Consider the following 22,820-nt stretch of genomic DNA (forward strand, 5'->3'; position numbering starts at 1 on the left):
AGAAGGGGTGGATGCTGAGGGGATGTTTCCCCTTGTGGGAGAGACTAGAACTAGGAGCCACAGTTTTAAGACGGAGATGAGGAGAAATTTTTTCTGTGAGGGTCGTGAGTCTGTGGAACTCCCTTCTCCAGAGAGCAGTGGAGGCAGGGTCATTGAATATTTTTAAGGCTGAGTTAGATAGATTCCTGATTAACAAAGGAGTCAAAGGTTTTGGTAGGTAGTCGGGAAAGTAGGGTTGAGGTCACAATCAGATCAGCCATGATCTTATCAAATGGCAGAGCAGGCTCGAGGGGCCGAATGGCCTACTCCTGCTCTTAATTCGTAAGTATGTATGCTCCTGAGATAGGAGACCAAAACTGTAACACAGTACTCCAGGTGAGGTCTCCCCAAACCCCTGTACAATTGTAGTAAGACTTCCTTACTCTTGTACTCCAAACCCTTTGCAATAAAGGCCAACATGCCATTTGCTTTTTTAATTGTCTACTGTACCTGCATGCTAACTTTTTGTACCAGGACACCTAAGTCTCTCCAGACACCAAAGTTTAATAGTTTCTCATCATTTAAAAAATATTCTGTTTTTCTATTCTTCCTTCCAAAGTAAATAACCTCACATTTCCCCACATTATACTCCATCTGCCACCATCTTGCCCACTCACTTAATTTGTCTATATCCCTTTGCAGACTCTTTGTGTCCTCCTCACTGCTTACTTTCCCACCTGGCTTTGTATCGTCCGTAAACTTGGAAACATTGGTCTTGGTCTCTTCATCCAAGTCATTGATATAGATTGTAAATAGCTGAGCCCCAAGCACCGATCCTTGCGATACCCAACTAGTTACAGCCTGCCATCCTGAAAATGACCCGTTTATCCCTACTCTTTGTTTTCTATCGGTTAACCAATCATCTCTCCGTGCTAATATGTTACCCCCAACCCCATGAGATCAGAGAGGCGAGGTTGTGAAGGGATTTGAACACGAGGCTGAGAAATTGGGGGACTGGGAGCCAGTGTCGCTCAGCAAGCATCGGGGTGATGGGTGCGGGGTAGCAGTGCCTTGAATGAACTCGAGTTTTTGGAGGGTGGAAGATGGGATGCTGGTCAGGAGAGCATTTGCATGGTTGAGTCTGGAGGTGACAAAAGCATGGATAAGGATTTCAGCAAACATGCCCTAAGAGCCATGTTGATGCACAGATTGCATGGTGGAAAATTCTGCAACCAGCATATGCTCAATGCATAGATGTAGTTGAGGCTTTCTGCAACTTTTCTGAGGTAAGAAATTTCCATTCGAATTCCATGCTTTTGAGATAGGCTGAGGCCTTGATGTCAACTTAAGGCAGGCATTAAAAGGCAGAAAAAACAACTCAATATGAAAGTTTAATCATTTACATTCTTGTTTTATTTTGTTTAAAACCTTTTGGATGTTATATTTTGGTTACTGAGGAATATAAGTGGCAGGTGAATTTAAAAAAAAATGCATTCTGATTGATTTGATTGGGTTTATCAACAAACTGGGAGAGGCAACAGTTTATATTGGAAATTCTTATTGTAAATATTTCTGACAGCAGTTTTAATGTTAAATGTTGACACAAATACATGACCAAAAATTGTGATAACAGGAACTAAGGACTTATCATTCAGTAATGAAAACACAATTGATGTTTACTCACAGTATACCCATTTGTTTGTGTGTGTAGCATAATTGGTTTTCATTTCTTCCCTGAATTAACTTTTGGTTTTCATTTTATTGTGGAAAGTATGAGTTGGGTGATCTCTTCACACCCCACGGTTTAGGCGTTCCTATATATATATATATATATATACTGACGAAGGGGATAATCTCCGAAAGCTTGTGATTTTAAAATAAAATTGTTGGACTATAACCTGGTGTTGTAAGATTCCTTACATTTGATCTCATACAGATTTATAAGATTGCCTTTTAGGCTGCACTTGCCCTTTGCACTGATGCTACTGTTGCTATTCCAGCCTGAGTTTGTTTTCCTCTGTTACTCTTCTCCTATTTTTTCCTATTAAGGGAGTGGTAACCTTTTCTGTTCAGTTACATTGTATGTGAATTGGGATGTTGGGATTTTTAACCCCAGTGATTGTAATTTTACTGTACCAGTTGACGTTCATGGGTTGCGGTGGTGGTGCATAGCCTGTCATTAGGATTACAACCTTATTCTAGGTAATAAATCACATTATCAATGATGTCAATTGTCAAGATTTTTATTGCAAACTACATTGTAGCACCATCAACTGAAAAACACTACGGCACAAATTTGTTTTAAATGTAACACTTTTGGTACTTCGATTTTGTTTCATAACCAAGAGGAATTTCGTAGCTGTTAAATTCCAGAGATTTTTTGCATGTCTAAGGGCTGTAGTAGGTTGTGGTATGAATGTTGTAGTGTTTCTTCATCTTATGCTTTACTAAGTGGGCAATGCTTTGTTTTACAGTTACTTCCTGTTCTCTTTAGACTTGAAGTGCCAAGAGCATGCATTAAAGACTTGTTAGTACACATTGTCCTGATGGATAAAGTGCTGGAATCCTTTCATGTATGTTTCAGACAAGCCAGATGCACTTTTAATGGCTGGAGTGTTTGACACAGCACCCTGGGAATTCAGGATAAAAGGACAGAAAGATGAAAACCATGCACTCTCGTTTGCTTTTCATCCTCTCCAATTTCAAAATTAACTATTCAAGAACAGCTGTTCAGTCAGACGAGGCGAACATTTTTCATATCTTTTTGACCCACTGGTGATTCGTGCTCCACTCCGAGGTTTTGTGCTAACTGACAGCTGATGGCTGATATGGTGCTCCATAATACCTTGGATGCATTTTGCTATCTGATTGCATTACATAAAACCGTTAACTGGTACTGAAAAAACACATAACGCATCAACTGCTTCTGAATTAGTTGATGAATTTTAGTACATGTTTATGTATTAACTTATAGTACGTAAATTCCATGTAGATGTGTCAGTGAAATGAATACTAAATTTTTGTTGTAAATAAAAACATTCATTGTTGAACTCCTAATTTCCTTTATGTATGTAGAGGCAACAGAATATAATGTTTAAGTTCTTCTTGTGGCTTTGCAAGTTTGTATTGCAAATTCATAGAGTTTTCAGTCATAAATAAAAACTGCTTTAAAATCATAGCACTGTTCTTGTACCTTCTGATAGTACATGAATAATACCGTTCATCAAAAAGTCCATAGTATTAACATTGACTGCTTGACGACGAGCTATTTGCTTTAATATGCATATTTTACAGTGCAGCTATATAAACCACTATGACTTCCAGGATCTCTAGGTTATTTTAATTCGTAAAGTATCAACTAATCAAAACAAATACCCTTCAAAAGAATTTAGGCCAGAATTACATTTATTCAAGAATAATACTTGAACCTGCAGAAAAGCTTTTGCGTATTTATATTCAGTGCAATAATAATTTGACTGCCAACTGAGCTCGGGTTAAAGAAGCTGCTTTCTGATTGTGAATTATTGTCATGCCACTATTCTGCAGCTGATCAGGCTTCAAAGGTAGGAAAAGCTACTTCCTTAAATTTTATGTACTGTTTTAAGCTATATTTTTTATATTTGTGCTCTTTGGTGCACTATGCTTCATCTGCAGGGTTTGCTCTGTGCATTTTCGAGCATGACATGTTAGTCACTTTACAATTTTAAACTGTGATCTTCATCCTTTTGCAAATTGTAGTATAAATCCTGAGAACTTTAAATCATGCTTTTGACTTACAATTACCAGTAACTTGCAAATCAAGGAATACTAATTGAGATTTATAAGATTTGCTGTAAATATGTATGAATGACTGTCAAATTACCAATTTTTGAAGTTTTTTTTATATAAATCTAATTTATATGTAATTTCTAGCAAGTCTTCCTGGACTTGTGTCTCTGCTGCTAAAAAGCTAAATGCTGAACTTCCGCCCTGCCTGTGCTCTTTATGCTGATATCTACGAGATGTGAGTCCCCCTCTGGAAGGAGACACTTGTGATCCCTTTGGTGTCTCCCGACTAACATAGTTCAGATTGGGAAACTGAGTGGATGATCAAACCTGCATCCTCCCATCTATAACAGCTACAACTGACATTTATATTGCGCCCATAATGTAGAAAAACTATCCAAGGTACTTCACAGAGACGTGATCAGACAAAAATGACCACTGACATTAAAAAAAAGTTATTAGGAGGGGTGACCAAAAGCTTTATCATACAGGTGGATTTTAATGTGGCCCTTTATTGGAGGAGAGGAAGGTGGAGAAGCTGAGGGATTTAGGGAGGGATTGCAGACTGGGCCCTAGACGGTTAATGGCACAGCTGACAAGGGTGGGGTCAAGGGTGGGTGAGTTGCACAAAAGGCGAGAGTCACAGGAAGGGAGAGTTGGGGAGGGTGTGTGGGGATGTGTTCTAACACTGAGCATTAGTGCTCCAGTGCTCATCAGCACTCTCGGATTTTTTTGGAGTAATTTTTTATAACTTGATTTTTTTCTTAAAATAAGATTTGGTGATGTCATCAAAGAAAATGTTTTTTTAAAACAAAATGATTGTCTTGAGTATTATGTAGTTGTTAAACGAATGGTTCGATTCCTTTTATTCATATTTATAGTACAGTGTCCTATACAGTTCATCATAGTATCTTTTAAAAAATTTTACTTTAGACTTTATTTTCACTTCAGTTTTATGACATTCATTTTGGAGCATGTACAGTTGATTGTGAATTGGAAATTGCTTAATTTGCATTATCTGTTAATTAGAATTAAAATAATGCAAAATGCCTCCTCTGCTGTTGCATTATAATTGTTTAATTCAAATGACTGGATAATTTGATTTCTTTTGAGCAAAGAACAACTTTGAATTAACAGATGTAGACTCTAGTTAAAAGGACGCATGAACATGAAAAATACTGATGTGGAGATGCCGGTGATGGACTGGGGTTGACAATTGTAAACAATTTTACAACACCAAGTTATAGTCCAGCAATTTTATTTTAAATTCACAAGCTTTCGGAGATTTTCTCCTTCCTCAGGCAAATGTTTCAAGGGCTCCTTGAAGCCTACGCATTTATACATATAGAACAATACATGGTGTTTACAGACTGCCCCTGTAACTGCCCGTTGCCAAGGCAATCACCGTGTTCAGACAGAGAGGTGTCACCTGCAGAACCCCCGAATACACATTCAACAAAAAAACAAACAGGGAAAAAAAACAGAGAAAAAAAAACACAGAGAGAGGCAGAAACATCCGGAAGGCAGAGAGAGCCAGCAAATGACCCATTATGTTAAAAACAGATAACATGTCACGCTACACGTTACCCCACCAGCGAACAAATGTTATCTGTTTTTAATATAATGGGTCATTTGCTGGCTCTCTCTGCCTTCCGGATGTTTCTGCCTCTCTCTGTTTTTTTTTCTCTTTTTTTTCCCTGTTTGTTTTTTTGTTGAATGTGTATTCGGGGGTTCTGCAGGTGACACCTCTCTGTCTGAACACGGTGATTGCCTTGGCAACGGGCAGTTGCAGGGGCAGTCTGTAAACACCATGTATTGTTCTATATGTATAAATGCGTAGGCTTCAAGGAGCCCTTGAAACATTTGCCTGAGGAAGGAGAAAATCTCCGAAAGCTTGTGAATTTAAAATAAAATTGCTGGACTATAACTTGGTGTTGTAAAATTGTTTACAAATGAAAAATACTAACCTTGTATTAATGATTGGTGGTACAAATGTGTTCGGTAAAAGATGTAGACAAATGGCCAAAGCCTAGATTTGTATTCCCCAGCTTATGGGATGCAGCAGGAAGGGGATCATCAGACTAAAATGGTAAAAACAGCAACCTTATGGTTTGGAACAGCAGCCATTATAAATTGACTAGCAGTTATCCACCAGTTTGGAAATTTAGAAACTTTGAATATTTCTGGCCAGTGTGATTAAGTAAGATGTCTGCTCTTGCCCCATGAATTCAGTGAAGAAATAAAAAGTGCAATTGGATTGCTTGATTTTAGAGACGCAAAAGCAAACGGAAGGCCAAAATGAGAGGAGGGGGAAAATTGCAGATGGAGTGGGAAGGGTGCCTGGAATACTATGGACTTCTGCCGTAATCTGGCAGGGAAAGATTGGGGAGAGAGAAAAGTGTTTTTAAGTTGTTGACGGCACACCAGGCAAGTGAAGTTAACATTTTAAAGGACAGTTGCAATTTTTTTTGCTGAATACTAACCTTATGGTACTGCATGTCACCATGCAGTTATACAATCAGAAAAGTACTTGGTGCCAAAAAATGAATTTATCTCTATTAATTCTTTTGAGATAAGGCTATTTTTCAAGCAATTTTTCCTTTTTCAGGATTTTACTCAGTTTTAGAAAGAAAATGCTGTTTGGTATTGATTGTCTTGAGTATTATGCACTTGTTAAACGAATGATTTGATCACATTATCTTGTGAACCCTGATTTACATCCTGTTAAACATATACAGATTGTGTTGCCTTTCTCTTGACTTTAGTATGCAGTAACCAGATGTTGGCATACAATGCTTTGACACAGCAGATCATATATCTGCAATCAATCCACTTCTTACATTCAATTTAGTGACTTGCATTTGATTAGTACTCTACCACAATTTCAAGGGCTTTTAGTTGCACAATATTAATTGTTCTTGGTAGATTTCGGAAAAACAAATTATTTATTTGCATTTTTGGATTTTTTTTTTTCCCCCCTTCACTTAAAGCAGATTACCATAGGAAATAAAATCCTGGATTAATTGCAATGTTTTTGAAATTTAACAAATGTTAGTGAAGAAAAGAATGTATGACTGGGCCCACGTGTCCCTTTAATTAGTGAAAGGAAGACTGATTGGGTGATAATCCTTTTTTCAAAAGGGTAACTGATTTGTAAGGAATCTTTTCCTCACCAGAGTAAAACACGTTCAACAATAGTTGTTACACTGACATCTGTCAACTCACTTTCCTTGTGCATCATGCGACCAGTGGCCAGATGAAAGTTAAACTGCCATTTCTTCCTGACTGCTGGTCCGATGCCAGCAGTGCACATTGACGGCTGTCATGATGCCGTCACGCATACATGCAGCTATTTTCTCTCAAGTTATGTTCTGACTCAAAATAATGTCATTACTACGTGCTTTCACACTAGCCAAAGGGAGTCAAACTTAGTGATCAAGATTAGTAAAGAAAAAGTACTGGAGAAATTAATGGGACTAAAAGCCGACAAACCCCCTGGACCTGATGGTTTCATGAAAGGGAAATCATGTTTGACAAATCTATTAGAATTTTTTGAGGGTGTAACAAGCAGGGTAGATAAGGGGAACCAGTGGATGTCGTATATTTGGATTTTCAAAAGGCATTTGATACGGTGTCACACAAGAGGTTGTTACACAAGATTAGGGCTCATGGAATTGGGGGTAATACATTAGCATGGATAGAGGATTGGTTAATGGACAGGAAACAGAGTAGGAATAAACGAGTCATTTTTGGGTTGGCAGGTGGGGTGCCGCAAGGATCAGTGCTTGGGCCTCAGCTGTTTGCAATATATGTAGGAACATAGGAACAGGAGTCTGCCATTCAACCTCTCGTGCCTGCTGCGCCATTTGATAAGATCGTGGCTGATCTGTGATCTAGCTCCATATACCTGCCTTTGGCCCATATCCCTTAATACCTTTGGTTGCCAAAAAGCTATCGATCTCGCATTTAAATTTAGCAATTGAGCTAGTATCAATTGCCGTTTGCGGAAGAGAGTTCCAAACTTCTACCACCCGTTGTGTGTCGAAATGTTTTCTAATCTCACTCCTGAAAGGTCTGGCTCTAATTTTTAGACTGTGCCCCCTACTCCTAAAATCCCCAACCAGTGGAAATAGTTTCTCTCTATCCACCCTATCCGTTCCCCTTAATATCTTATAAACTTCGATCAGATCACCCCTTAACCCTCTGAACTCTAGAGAATACAACCCCAATTTGCGTAATCTCTCCTTGTAACTTAATCCTTGAAGTCTGGGTATCATTCTAGTAAACCTACGCTGCACTCCCTCCAAGGCCAACATGTCCTTCTGAAGGAGCAGTGCTCAGAACTGAATACAGTACTCCAGGTGTGGTCTAACCAGGGTTTAGTATAGCTGCAGCATAACTTCTGCCCCCTTGTACTCCAGTCCTCTAGATATAAAGGCCAGCATTGCATTAGCCTTATTGATTATTTTCTGCACCTGTTCGTGACACTTCAATGATCTATGTACCTGACCCCCTAAGTCCCTTTTGGACATCCATTGTTTTTAACTTTTTACCATTTAGAAAGTACCCTGTTCTACCCTTTTTTGATCCCAAGTGGATGACCTCACATTTGTCTACATTGAATTCCATTTGCCACAGTTTTGCCCATTCACCTAATCCTATCAATATCCCTTTGTAATTTTATGTTTTCACCTGCACTGTCTTAGATGAGGGGACCGAGTGTATTGTATCCAAGCTTTCCGACAATATAACGCTAGGTGGGATTGTGAGCTGTGAGGAGGATGCAAAGAGGCTGCAAAGGGATATAGACAGGTTAAGTGAGTCGGCGAGAAGGTGGCAGATGGAGTATAATGTGGGGAAATGTGAAATTATCCACTTCGGTAGGAAGAATAGAAAAGCAGAATTTTTTTTACATAAGGTGAGACACTAAGAAATGTTGGTAATCAGAGGGATTTGGGTGTCCTTGTACACGAATTACAAAGTTAATATGCAGGTGCAGTAAGCAATTAGGAAGCAAATGGTATGTTAGCCTTTATTGCAAGTATAAGGGTAAGGAGGTCTTGCTGCACTTATATAGGGCTCTGGTAAGACCATACCTGGAGTACTGTGCACAGTTTTGGTCTCTTTACCTAAGGAAAGATATAAGGGGGTGCAACAAAAGTTCACTAGATTGATTGCTGGGATGAGAGGGTTGTCCTATGAAGAGAGATTGAGTAGAATGGGCCTATATTCTCTGGAGTTCAGAAGAATGAGAGGTGATCTCAATGAAACATATAAAATGCATAGAGGGCTTGACAGGGTAGATGCTGAGAGGCTGTTTCCCCTGGCTGGAGAGTCCAGAACTAGAGGTCGTAGTCTCAAGATAAGGGGCTGGCCATTTAGGACTGAGATGTGGAAAAATGTCTTCAACTCAGAGGTTTGTGAATCTTTGGAATTCCCTACCCCCGAGAGCGGTGAATGCACGGTTGTTGAGTATATTCGAGACTGAGATATTTGGACACTAAGGAAATCAAGGGATATGGGGATAGGGTGGGAAAGTGGAGTTGAGGTCGAAAATCAGCCATGATCTTATTGAATGGCGGAGCGGGCTTGAGGGGCCATGTGGCCTACTTCTGCACCGAGTGTGCCCACACTATAGGAAGGCTGGCTGCACATTAGAATGGTTAATGTGGGAGTGCAGCACAGTTAGCTTGCTCCCCCAAGGCATAGGCTGCAATATAAAAGCAGCTAATGTTATCTGTCCAAAGATTCCCTCAATTCAAGGAAAGCTATCAATCTTCAAAGCAGATTACATCAAAAGAGTGAAGGGATGAGACCGGTGCAGTTAGCAGTTGTTTATAACTCTGGCCCACCCAAAATCTGCTCCAGTGCTAAACTCCATGTTTTATTCACAAGCAACGTATTACACCCTCTGTGTTGTCATCTGTATTATCTGCATTTTGTAATTCTTCGCAGGAAATCATCCTTTCAAAAGAAGAAAGTTGATGTGGTTCCAGCTTTTGTGTGGTGTCGTGTAGGGCATTGAATACGGGAATTGTTACCATGGGGAGGATTTCAGCAGCTAAAGGTAAGCTTGTTCAGCTAAAACCATTAAACAAATATACTGCTTATCTTATGGATTGATGATGTGTGGTTGATAATGATTGGCAGTTGCATTTCTTAAGCACTGTCTTTGTTCTTGCACGGAAAGAGCAAATGGTAGAGGGAAAAACTAAGTTATTTATTTGTGGTTTTGGGGAGGGGAATCAATTAATTTGGGTATTTTGAAATAAGCCAAGGTGTGTATTTACTATGCAACTTGTGTAAAATGCATTGTACACCGGAATCTCTACTTTTGCAGGTTTAGTGCAGTTCTTAAATCGGTTGGAATAAGCATTAAACATATATTGACAGTGACCTCTTGTATGACAGTTTTAACCCTTTGAGAACTACAGTACAATTTCTACAAGAAGTTAACGCATTCAGTTTATAAAAAAAAAAGTTAGGAGCTGGTTTATTTCCAACTCTAATCATACTACTTAATGTGCATATCAATTTGTAAAATGAAAATTTTTCTTTAGTTTTGCCCTTAAATCATCGGAGTCAAACCTCATGTCAACATGATGTTGCACATAGGTAGTGCCCTGTGTAATCTCATAGTCCAACAATCTGTGAAGCCCCAGAAGTAATCCATACCATCGGTTTATTTTTACCCAGTCAAAAAAGGGTTACATGAGGAAAAACCTTATTACACAGCGAGTGGTTAGGATCTGGAATGCACTGCCCGAGGGGGCGGTGGAGGCAGATTCAATCATGGCCTTCAAAAGGGAACCGGATAATTATTTGAAAGGAAAACATTTGCAGGGCTATGGGGAAAGGGCGGGGGAGTGGGATTAGCTGGCTTGCTCTTGCATGGAGCCGGCGCGGACTCAATGGGCCAAATGGCATCCTTCCGTGCTGTAGCCTTTCTATGATTCCATGAAAACAGTTGTGCTCTCTGCTTTTGTTGCACTTTTCATTGGAAAAAACATATGACTTCTTCTCGCGATCAGAATAGTGCTTGTAGTCTTCTGTTTCCATGTGCCCATTCTTTTTCTTTTAAGTACTTCCTTGGAATTACGATGTCGACACTAATTGTCACCTTATCAGAACATACGTATGAATAAAAGCAGACAAGTGGCACTCTCGGTCACATGGCAATAATCATCGATCAACCATTAGCTGTCACCTCGAAGTCCATAAAACCCAAACGAAGGGGCTTGAGGCGCAAATTGGTTTACGTACTCAGCCCTTGGTGGGCTGTTGTTGATCTGGTACGACAGCACTATTGATCAATTCAATTCAACGAATAGTGTATTAACAGCAATTTTGTTAAGGCCTTTAAATAGAGCTAAAATGCAACATCTTGTGCATGATCAGGGCATGACTGATGCACAAGGTGCTTGTTGCCAAAACATGACATCACTACCACATTTGCTTTAGTCTCTCCAAATGTACCATGGGCGCCTGGATTATCTGCTGCATATTATTGAGATCAAAATTATCAACCAAATGCACAAGACAGACATTTAGAGTGGCTACATTAACAAATAGGGAGCAAGTGGCTCTTGGTTGCTTTGTCCAGATTTAGTCCAGCCGAACCAATGGTGTCTATACCAAGAGTTAATTGTGCTGGCCCAATGCATAAGGTAGTCAACATAGTACATATTCTCTTGTTACCTCATGGTGCACACTAATGAGTGGAAGATCCATTGTAGGCAATTGAAGAAATGTTCAGGGTTTGGGGCTGTCTGCAAACAGGCAGTCACCTCTTTGGACAATGGTCAATTTCTTTGTTGTGGAGATGCCGGTGATGGACTGGGGTTAACAATTGTAAACAATTTTACAACACCAAGTTATAGTCCAACAATTTTATTTTTAATCCCACAAGCTTTCGGGGGCTTTCCCCTTCCTCAGGCGGTCCACACCGCCTGAGGAAGGGGAAAGCCCCCGAAAGCTTGTGGGAATAAAAATAAAATCGTTGGACTATAACTTGGTGTTGTAAAATTGTTTACAATTTCTTTGTGCTAGAGGATAAAGCCAAGTTAGCCTCGGGGCTGGACTGACTATTTTCCTGAACATTAACTTTTCTGTATGTTTCATTTTTCCCTTAATTCCATCCATAACACCACAAATGAAAACAGGAGGAGCTAAAGGTGTCCTAGTAACTGTCTTGGATATAGTGGTTCTCAGCAGGCATGAGGCATTTGTGGAAGTAGATAGCTTGATCAGTTTCTGCAGCTTATGTACTAAAAAAATTAAGTGCAAAACATTTGTGCAACGGTATACTATGGAGTTGGTTATATTGTGTGGTAGCCCTCAAGCTCTGAATGGTTTAATAGTTATTAGAAGTCGGGCTAAAACCAAGTTCTATCCAACTGACATTGCGGCAATTTTGTTCTTTCGTGGCCTTTCTCTTTTTGGCTCAATAGGGAATGCCTGTTGATGTCCTGTTTTGTGCAGGCTATATGGAAATTGTGTCCAGTTTGTGCCTTCATTGGTTACCAATTGGGATCTTAATTAGCTCCTTACAAGTTAATGTATGTGTTGTTTGGACCTCTTGGATCATGTGTTTGTAAGTTTCCTTTGTGAGAAGTGCAATTAGTTTAGTTTCAGCTCAGAGTTCAGTGAACAGTAAGTCCTTATAGTAGATCAGCTTTATTACATTTCTATTCTGACTGGGCAGATGTTGGGACTCTTCTCGAGTTTCTAAGTTTCACTTGGCTCAAGAGATTGTTGTCGCATTGTTTTAATTTCCAATGCATCAAATGGAAGAGGAGCATTGTTTTCACTTGTAGAAGCTCACTGAGCTCCAAGTTTCCATGTCTTTTATACAAAACAATTTCAGAAGTCTTAAGAGTTACTTGTTTGCTATGGGTAGGTGGATGGTTGAGTACACTGCACTATGTTGCAAGGAAGAAACAGTCAGAGGCAGGTTAAATATCATTCCACAAGTTCTACAGCTGCACCCCGTAATCGAGTTCCAATTGATATGTGAAGCTGCCACAAGTCGAATTCGTCCCATTTCTCCTATTTAGATTTGACTGCTACACACAATAAATTCTTTGGCAAATTTGTTCTGGCAACTGTTGTATTGGATACTCTACAGGGACCCCATGCATTCTTAAAATTATATACACTTATGCTCCTATGGTATGTGGAAGATGCTTAAATGAAGAAAGGATTATTCTTCAAATAATTAGCATCAATACATCACCATCCCATCTATTCATTTTTTCAAGCCCTGTAAGGGTGTGGGTTTGGTGACAACTAATTAGTTTAAATTAGTTTCAGGTCAAAGCAAACCGGTGCTATGGCAAAAAAATTACAATGCATGAGAATAAAACAGTGTACAGGGCTGTCTATCTGGAATGTTATATTCTTTTGTGTGTGCTAAGTATTTGGTTTCCCTAAAACCAGTCAAGCTGGGCTTTCCTACAGTGTGTGGAGGATGCAGATTACTTCAAGATATAAACTCTACAAGTCTATTATTTTTGGGCATAGGAACAAGAATAGGCCACTGAGACCCTCAAGCCTGTTCCGTGATTCAGTTGGATCATGGCTGATCTGTACCTGAACTCCATTTACCCACCTTTGTTCCATATCTCTTGATACCCTTGCCCAACAAAAATCTATCGATTTGTCTTGAAAATTTCAATTGACCGAGCATCCACAGCCGTTTGAGAGAGCGAGTTCCAGATTTCTATTACCCTTCGTGTGAACGTGTTTCCTGATTTCATTCCTTAATGGCCTAGCTGTAATTTTAAGATTATGCCTCTTGTGCTGGGTACCTCCACAAGAGGAAATAATTTCTCTATATCTATTCAGATTGGAGGGTGGCAAATGTAACCCCATTATTTAAAAAAGGAGGGAGAGAAAACAGAGAATTGCAGACCGGTTAGCCTAACATCAGTGGTAGACTCTAGCATTTTCCCTATCAAAGGATGTGATAACAGGATACTTGGAAAATATCAACGGGATTAGCCAAAGTGAATATGGATTTATGAAAGGGAGATCATGTTTGACAAACCTACTGGATCTTTTTGAGGATGTAACTGATAGAATAGATAAGGGAGAACCAGTGGATGTGGTGTATTTGGATTTTCAGAAGGCTTTTGATAAAGTTCCACATAAGAGGTTAGTGTGCAAAATTAAAGCACTTGGGATTGGGGGTAATATACTGGCATGGATTGAAAATTGGTTAACAGACAGGAAACAGAGAGTAGGAATAAATAGGTCTTTGTTGGGGTGGCAGGCGGTGACTAGTGGGGTACCACAGGGATCAGTGCTTGGGCCCCAGCTATTCACAATATATATCAATGATTTGGATGAGGGATCCAAATGTAATATTTCCAAGTTTGCTGACGGCACAAAACTAGGTGGGATTGTGAGTTGTGAGGAGGATGCAAAGAGGCTTCAGGGTGATTGAGATAAGTTGAGTGAGTGGGCAAATACATGGCAGATGCAGTATAACGTGGATTAAATGTGAAGTTATCCACTTCAGAAGGAGAAACAGAAAGGCAGGGTATTATTTAAATGGTGATAGATTGGGAAATGTTGATGTACAAAAGGACCTGGGTGTTCTTGTACACCAGTCACTGAAAGTAAACATGCAGGTGCAGCAAGCAGTTAGGAAGGCAAATGGTATCATAGAATCATAGAAGTTACAACATGGAAACAGGCCCTTCGGCCCAACATGTCCATGTCGCCCAGTTTATACCACTAAGCTAGTCCCAATTGCCTGCACTTGGCCCATATCCCTCTATACCCATCTTACCCATGTAACTGTCCAAATGCTTTTTAAAAGACAAAATTGTACCCGCCTCTACTACTGCCTCTGGCAGCTCGTTCCAGACACTCACCACCCTTTGAGTGAAAAAATTGCCCCTCTGGACCCTTTTGTAACTTTCCCCTCTCACCTTAAATCTATGTCCCCTCGTTATAGACTCCCCTACCTTTGGGAAAAGATTTTGACTATCTACCTTATCTATGCCCCTCATTATTTTATAGACTTCTATAAGATCACCCCTAAACCTCCTACTCTCCAGGGAAAAAAGTCCCAGTCTGTCTAACCTCTCCCTATAAGTCAAACCATCAAGTCCCGTAGCATCCTAGTAAATCTTTTCTGCACTCTTTCTAGTTTAATATCCTTTCTATAATAGGGTGACAAGAACTGTACACAGTACTCCAAGTGTGGCCTCACCAATGCCCTGTACAACTTCAACAAGACATCCCAACTCCTGCATTCAATGTTCTGACCAATGAAACCAAGCATGCCGAATGCCTTCTTCACCACCCTATCCACCTGTGACTCCACTTTCAAGGAGCTATGAATCTGTACTCCTATGTTGGCCTTCATTGCAAGAGGATTTGAGTACAGGAGCAAGGATGTCTTACTGCAGTTATACAGGACCTTGGTGAGACCACAACTGGAGTATTGAATGCAGTTTTGATCTCCTTACCTAAGAAGGGATATACTTGCCATAGAGGGAATGCAGCGAAGGTTCACGAGACTGATTCCTGGGATGGCACGACTCTCGTATGAGGAGAGGTTTTTTTTTTATTCGTTCATGGGATGTGGGCGTCGTTGGCGAGGCCAGCATTTATTGCTGTCCCTTCCCTTTGAGAAGGTGGTGGTGAGCTGCCTTCTTGAACCGCTGCAGTCCGTGTGGTGAAGGTTCTCTCACAGTGCTGTTAGGAAGGGAGTTCCAGGAGGAGGTGGTTAGACTCTCTCTTGTTGGAGATGGTCATTGCCTGGCACTTTTCTGGTGCGAATGTTACTTGCCACTTATCAGCCCAAGCCTGGATATTGTCCAGGTCTTGCTGCATGTGGGCACAGACTGCTTCATTATCTGAGGGGTTGCGAATGGAACTGAACACTATGCAATCATCAGAGATCATCCCCATTTCCGACCTTATGATGGAGGAAAGGTCATTGATGACTCAGCTGAAGATGGTTGGGCCTAGGACACTGCCCTGAGGAACTCCTGCAGCAATGTCCTGGGGCTACCATCTTCGTTTGTGCGAAGTATGACTCCAGCCACTGGAGAGCTTTCCCCCGATTCCCATTGACTTCAATTTTACTCGGGCTCCTTGGTGCCACACTTGGTCAAATGCTGCCTTGATGTCAAGGGCAGTCACTCTCACCTCACCTCTGGAATTCAGCTCTTTTGTCCATGTTTGGACCAAGGCTGTAATGAGGTCTGGAGCCGAGTGGTCCTGGCAGAACCCAAACTGAGCATTGTTGAGCAGGTTATTGGTGAGTCAGTGCAGCTTGATAGCGCAGTCGACGACACCTGCCATCACTTTGCTGATGATTGAGAATAGACTGATAGGGTGGTAATTGGCCGGATTGAATTTGTCCTGCTTTTGGTGGACAGGACATACCTGGGCAATATTCCACATTGTTGGGTAGATGCCAGTGTTGTAGCTGTACTGGAACGGTTTGGCTAGAGGCGTGGCTAATTCTGGAGCACAAGCCTTCACTACAGCCGGGATGTTGTCGGGGCCCATAGCCTTTGCTGTATCCAGTACACTCAGCTGTTTCTTGATATCATGTGGAGTGAATCAAATTGGCTGAAGACTGGCTTCTGTGATGGTGGGGATATCAGGAGGAGGCCGAGATGGATCATCTACTCGGCACTTCTGGCTGAAGATGGTTACAAACGCTTCAGCCTTGTCTTTTGCACTCCTGCTGAATTCTGCCATCATTGAGGATGGGGATGTTTTCAGAGCTTCCTCCTCCCATTAGTCGTTTAACTGTCCACCACCATTCACGACTGGAGGACTGCAGAGCTTTGATCTGATCCGTTGGTTGTGGAATCGCTTAGCTCTTATCTGGGTATCTGTCTCCACGGGACCTGCACTTCTCAGCTGATCTTTAGGAAAGTCCAAGTGAAATAATTTCTTAGTCGTCATAATAATCTGACACAATTTTGGAATGCAGTATTCTGAGATCCCTCCAGCAACACAGGAATTTGTCAAGGTAACAAGGAATGGGCTTGGCAGTGCAGTGATGTGTTGTCATATTTGCAGTCTTGCTGCACAGGCAAGTGCTCTAAGTTGGAATGATGTCATTGTGTTAACTTGGTAGTTGTAAGAACTGAAGATAAATTCAGTTTTCTAGAGTGGTTGTCAGCTATTTTGGGTATAAGTGCATCTTATGAAAATGCATAATCTGTTCCAAGCATCACTGGCATGTAAGTGACCTAATCCTCAGAATGAATGCCCTACTTCCCCGGTGGCTTAGCAAGTTTATTGAGTGAGTAGTGGAGCAATACAGACCAAGAAAAGTTTCAGCTGTCAGGTTGAATCTCTGCCTTGGGGTAAGCTGTGGAACTACAGTTGGCTTTGGCACCCCTAAGTTAGGCAAGGAAAAATTGGCCAGCATTCCTATTCCTAATCACAGTCCAGTGGCCCTGCCAAAAATTTGTATGTATGAATACTGAGCAAAAGACAGATCAAGACTACAGAACTGGATGAGAAAATTGTTGCTTATTGCAGTTTCTTTTTAAATCGTATGCATTAAAATGAAAGGAAGCTCTTGCATCTAAAATTGCTTCTTCAAATGTCAGCTTTCAGTCTGCTCACTTGATGTACTATGAAGATTGGCAACCGTAAGTCCACTGAGATCTATCAATAAACACTGGAAAAACGTGAATGTTAAGGACGTCCAGCATGGATTTGTAAAAGGCAAGTCACGTCTGACAAACGTAATAGTTATTTTGAGGAAATAATGGACTGTATTGATGAAGGAAATGCAGTGGATGTGCATATGGATTTTCAAAAGGCATTTGATCAAGTGCTGCATAGGAAGCGCATGGTATTAAAAGGGAATGTGGCACCGTGGATAGGAAGTTGGTTAAAGGACAGAAAACTGAGATTAGTGGGTAATGGACATCTTTTGAACTGGAGGAATGTAAACCATGGTGTCCACGAGGGGCAGATGGTGGGACCATTACTTCTCATTCTCATTTTCTTTGTTTTATCTATATGCTTGAGCATAGGAAGCACGCTATCAAAATTTGCAGAGGTCATGAAAGTAGGGAGCATGGTTAACTACAAGTGACTTCAGGAGGACATAATTGGGCTTGTAGATTGGGTAGATAGATTACAGATGAGATTTACTGAGGAGAAATGGGAGGTGATGCATTTTGGGCGGTAGAATAAAGAAAGGATATGTATACCAAATGGTAAAATTGTAAAAGGAGTAGCCAGGCTTAAGGGTTCAGATGCACAAAATTTCAAAAGTGGGAGAGCAAGTTGATAAAGCTGTTAGGAGGTGAAAAAGCATATGGGATCCTAGCCCACATTAATTGGCATCAGCCACCTTTTTGCCCCTTCTGCTAACCTGACTTTTACAGTCATTTTCGATGTTTGCCAGACCCTCTCCTTTTGTGTCATCAGATTTTGAGTTTATGCTACCTATGACTAAGAACAAAAGGGGACTCAACAAAAGGGAACTCAACACTGACCCCTGGGGTACACCACATCCATTCTTTCTCCAATCTGAGCAACACTTTTTCACTCTAACTTGCCTGTAACCTGACTTGCTATCCATGCTGCTACTTTTCTTAATTCATGTGCCTGAATTTTTCTAATGAGGCTCTTAAGACACGTTATCAAATGCCTTCAGAAAATCCATATGCAGGACAACTACTGCAGTCTCTTTATCCAATCAACCACTTCTTCAAGATAAGCTCTAAGATTTGTCAAACATGACTTGCCTTTAACAAATCCATGCTGCATGTCCTTGGCTTACCCATGCATTGCAAGTGCTCACAAATTCTGTCTCCAGTTATGGATTGGATGGCCTCCCTCTGTCATTAAAAATTTTGATCCTATGAATTGCTGCTTTCAGAAGCTGTTGACGCTTTTCCAATTGTTGGGCTTTTCCAATTGTTGGGCTATTTTAAATTTCATCTTATGCAATAAGCAGGTCAGAAAAAGTACAAGCGTAATTTATGGACCCGCCTACAAAGGAAGCAGTTTTGTAATATAACATGGCTCATTTGCTCGAGTTTGTCACTTGTACTGTGTGTGGATTTGGCAACAATGGTCAGCATACATGTATGAGTTCATGCATGCACTGAAGTCATGCAAATGACTAAATCAGTTTCACATGCAGATCTTTTTCACATGCAGATCTTATGCACATGTTTCGTGCCAAGTCTCATTTTCAACTCTAATTTGGCCAAAACCTTTCCTGATGTTGGAGGTGGATAGTTTGTAGCAGTCCATGCAGGAAAGCAATGCAAAAATGTCACCAGATCATATCCACTTTACAGCAAGCATCACTGGATAATGATTGGAAATTTGGCTGATCTTTCATCCCCCCCCCCCGCCCCCCCCAAAGGCTAGGGACACATCGATTAACAGTTATATCCCCACCATTACCCTAACTAAGGTTAACTAATTCAACACAGAGCAAAGATTAAACATGGGAGTTTCCACCTATATGACTTGGTACCACACACTACACAGTACATTTGCTTGCAGAACCATCTGGGAAGTTGTCATATTTTTAATGCTTTAACTTTTATTAATTTTTTTAAGAAAGAAAGCAGATAGATTTGGAAAAATAGGAAAAATGCCCTTTCCCTCCAGTTAGCCTTTAAGAGTACAAAAAATAAGGGTCACATTTCATACTTTCCCCGTAGGTAAAGGTTACAGGGTGCTCCCTGAGCAGCATCATTGATATTGGATCAGCACTCTGCACCAGTCTGGTATGCCGGTCCAGAGCTGCCCAACTGTGGGAAGCCATGACTGGTTAAGCATGTTGCAGTACTAAGTTGGTAATGATTTTCTGCAGTCTCTCGTGGCTCTTAATTAGTTACTGGTTTGATCAGAAGTGCTGCTCTCAAAGTCAAAGGAGGCACTCAGCCCACTGCCATAAGCTGTATGTTGGGAGAGAAGTGGAAACATGAATCAGCAGCATGAATGAGTGTACAAAGATTGGCTATGTAACAACATGCAATTTTAATATTTATTTTAGGAGAAAGTTGACAAGTTACTTACTTTTAGCCAAATTTCTCTGATCTCTCCCCTTCTCAACATAATTCCATTTAAAATTTGTAAGTAATGCTAGTTATAATCCCGATGGGGCATGTTAACTATTTAAGGATAATTTGAAGGATTGCTCCCCTGTCGACAACACTAATAAGTCAAATCCTTCACCAAATTTTAACGAAACATGACCATCTGCCTCTGATGATTAGTATTAAAATAGGACATAAATGTCAATCATATTTCATCTCCTTACCTAAGGAAGGATATACTTGCCTTAGAGGGGATGTAACAAAGGTTCACTAGATTGATTCCTGGGATGAGAGGGTTGTCCTATGAGGAGAGATTGGGTAGAATGGATCTATATTCTCTGGAGTTTAGAAAAATGAGAGGTGATCTCATTGAAATGTATAAAATGCTTAGAGGGCTTGATGGGTAGATGCTGAGAGGCTGTTTCCCCTGGCTGGAGAGTCTCGAACTAGGGGTCATAGTCTCAAGATAAGGGGTCAGCCATTCAGGACTTAGATGAGGAAAAATTTCTTCACGGAGGGTTGTAAATCTCTGGAATTCTCTACCCCAGAGGGCTGTGGATGCTCAGTTGTTGAATATATTGAAGACTGAGATCAATAGATATTTGGACACTAAGGGAATCAAGGGATATGGGGATAGGACGAGAAAGTGGAGTTGAGATAGATGATCAGCCATGATCTTATTGTATGGCGGAGCAGGCTCGAGGGGCCGTATAGCCTACTCCTGCTCCTAGTTATATTTCAGTTAATTGTATTGGTGGGTATGTTGACTTGAACTGTGCAAAACAGCAAAAGTGCATTTCTTGGTTTTTATCCTTCCAAACCTGCATTTTGAATGGAGAATATTTTGAGCCATATAATATGAAGTGATGGAAGGAATTTGAGTTGATTGATGAAGAACATCACATAAGTACTTAGCATAACGTTAAAACGGTTGTATACATTTGGGGCTCTTTTTAGTTTATAATGACATGCATTTCTATAAGCAATTTAATGCTTTCAGAATAATTCTGTAGTATTTCATTTTTTGGGAAAAAAATCAGAATAGTATTATTCATTATTTCTGGTAAAGAAATCTGATGGTGCTATTTGGATTATTTTCTTAGTGCTGCTAACATTTTCAGCATGTTGCTGTGCATATTTTATTTGCCTAGTTAGGATTCTGAGAAAGGAGAGGTGTGTTGGAATGACTTTGGCTTAATAGCCTTACTGGAGCTCTTGTAATGGTCTCATAGTTTTTTAAAAAAAAGGTAGGTGTAACATTGTGCCAGATTGAAAAGGAGATCACTGATTCAATTCCTCGTCTGCACTGTGGTAGCTCACTTCACCTGAGTTTGCTAATCTTGGGGCAAAAGCTGATCGTTGCACTTCTCTGTTAGGAAGAAGAAAATGAGCTGGCGTACTCTCTTCTGATCACTGTCCCATGATCCCTGCTGGAAGTGTTCATATACGTGAATATCCAGTAAGGATAGAATTGGAGTTTGCTGTGATTCTTTCCTCTCCCTGTCCCTTCCCCTTTACTCAGACGTGAACAATGACCACTTGAGTAAGGTAGGATGAGGAAGAGGCCTGATGTCTGTGGAGCTGTACTCTAGTCAGGGGTCGATACCTTAAGGGGTGGGAAGCTGTGTATGGATGAATTTTTAAAAATACAGCCGTGACTGTATATGATAACCATGGCTAAGATAATTAAAACACAAGTAATTTATCCGTAATTGTATTTGATGATAATATAGGCGCCATGAATGGTCATAGTTAAATTGAGATAACCAACATGTACTGAGGCCAGGGAAATGTTGGCGTGTTTGAGTCAGAATGATACACACATTGTAAACAGTCTCCATTTTCATAGTCTTCTGTACAATTGCTAATTGCATGATATTTAGTGATTTCTGCTACTAATAAATCTCTTTTTTTACCAGATATTGATCAAAACATCTAAGTGGGAACGAATTGAGTGCCTTGAATGTGAACTATTTTTAAAAATCTGATTAACAATCTTTCCTCCTTTTAAGTTGCTCCTTAAAACCTACCTCTTTGACCAAGCTTTTAGACACCTGTCCTAACATATATCTCTGTGGTTTGGTGTCAAATTTTGTCTGGTAACGCTCCTGTGAAGCGCCTTGGGATGTTATATAGCGCCTTTAACATAATAAAAATATAAGTTGTTATCCTGCACAAGTGCCACTCATTCATCAACCCTGTCCTCACTGACCTACATTTTCTCCTGGTCTGCGCAAGCCTCAGATTTAAAGTTCTTGTCCTTGTCTAAGCCTTCCTTGCCCTCAGGTTTTCCTAACTCCATAACCTCCTCCAGCCCTACATATCCCCTCTTTTCTTGTGCCTCCGGGCCAGTATTAACAGATGTTCTTTCAGCTGCCTCGGTGTCACTCTGGAATTCCCAATAAACCTTTCTGCCTCTCCACCTCCTTTTCCTCAAAATCCACCTCTCACCAAGCTTTTGATCACTCTTTCTAATTTCTCCTTTCGCTTAGTATTCATCTTCCTCACTCTTTGATGAGGTACCTTGGGACTTAGTTATATCAAAGGAGCTATATAAATGCAAGCTGCTTCTGCAATTAGGGGGAAATGTATTGCTTAAGTGTAAGTCTTTTTTTGCACTGTGCATAATTCGGTGACAACTTAATTATCCAACGTGAGAGGCGTTGTGCTTAAAGCTCATGGCAAGGTATAATGAAGGTTCTTGTAACATCCAAAAGAAATGTGCTTTATACTTTATTTAGGGTAGCCTTCTTTCTGATTTTGAACCCTTCCAGTTCTAGAATCATAGAAGGAGGCCATTCAGCCAATCATGCCTATGTCTGCTCTTTGAAAGAGCTATTCATTTAGCCACACTCCACTGCTCTTTCCCCATCGCTGTGCAATTTTTTCCTTTCAGGTAGTGCATTCCAGATCGTAACAACTTGCTGCGCAAGAAGGTTTCTCCTCCTCTCGCCCCTGCTTCTTTTGCCAGTTATCTTAAATCTGTGGCCTCTCGTTATCAACATTCCTGCCAGTGGAAAC

General features: G+C 40.5%; 1 protein-coding gene across 4 annotated transcripts in view; it reads left to right on the forward strand.

The window, feature by feature from the left end:
- The window catches only part of scml2 (Scm polycomb group protein like 2), a 161,657-nt gene that overhangs the window by 38,738 nt on the left and 100,099 nt on the right, over window positions 1-22,820 (forward strand). For 3 of the 4 annotated variants that reach the window (XM_067992658.1, XM_067992661.1, XM_067992659.1), the window contains exon 2: window positions 9,700-9,811. The exons of the other annotated variant lie outside the window; for it this stretch is intronic. In XM_067992658.1, coding sequence (XP_067848759.1) covers window positions 9,787-9,811 — 25 coding nt within the window. In that variant the 5' untranslated portion in view covers window positions 9,700-9,786. The remainder of the gene's footprint in view (window positions 1-9,699; window positions 9,812-22,820) is intronic. 4 annotated transcript variants of the gene reach the window in all.

Source organism: Heptranchias perlo, chromosome 11, assembly GCF_035084215.1.
Source record: "Heptranchias perlo isolate sHepPer1 chromosome 11, sHepPer1.hap1, whole genome shotgun sequence".
Taxonomy (NCBI): Eukaryota; Metazoa; Chordata; class Chondrichthyes; order Hexanchiformes; family Hexanchidae; genus Heptranchias; species Heptranchias perlo.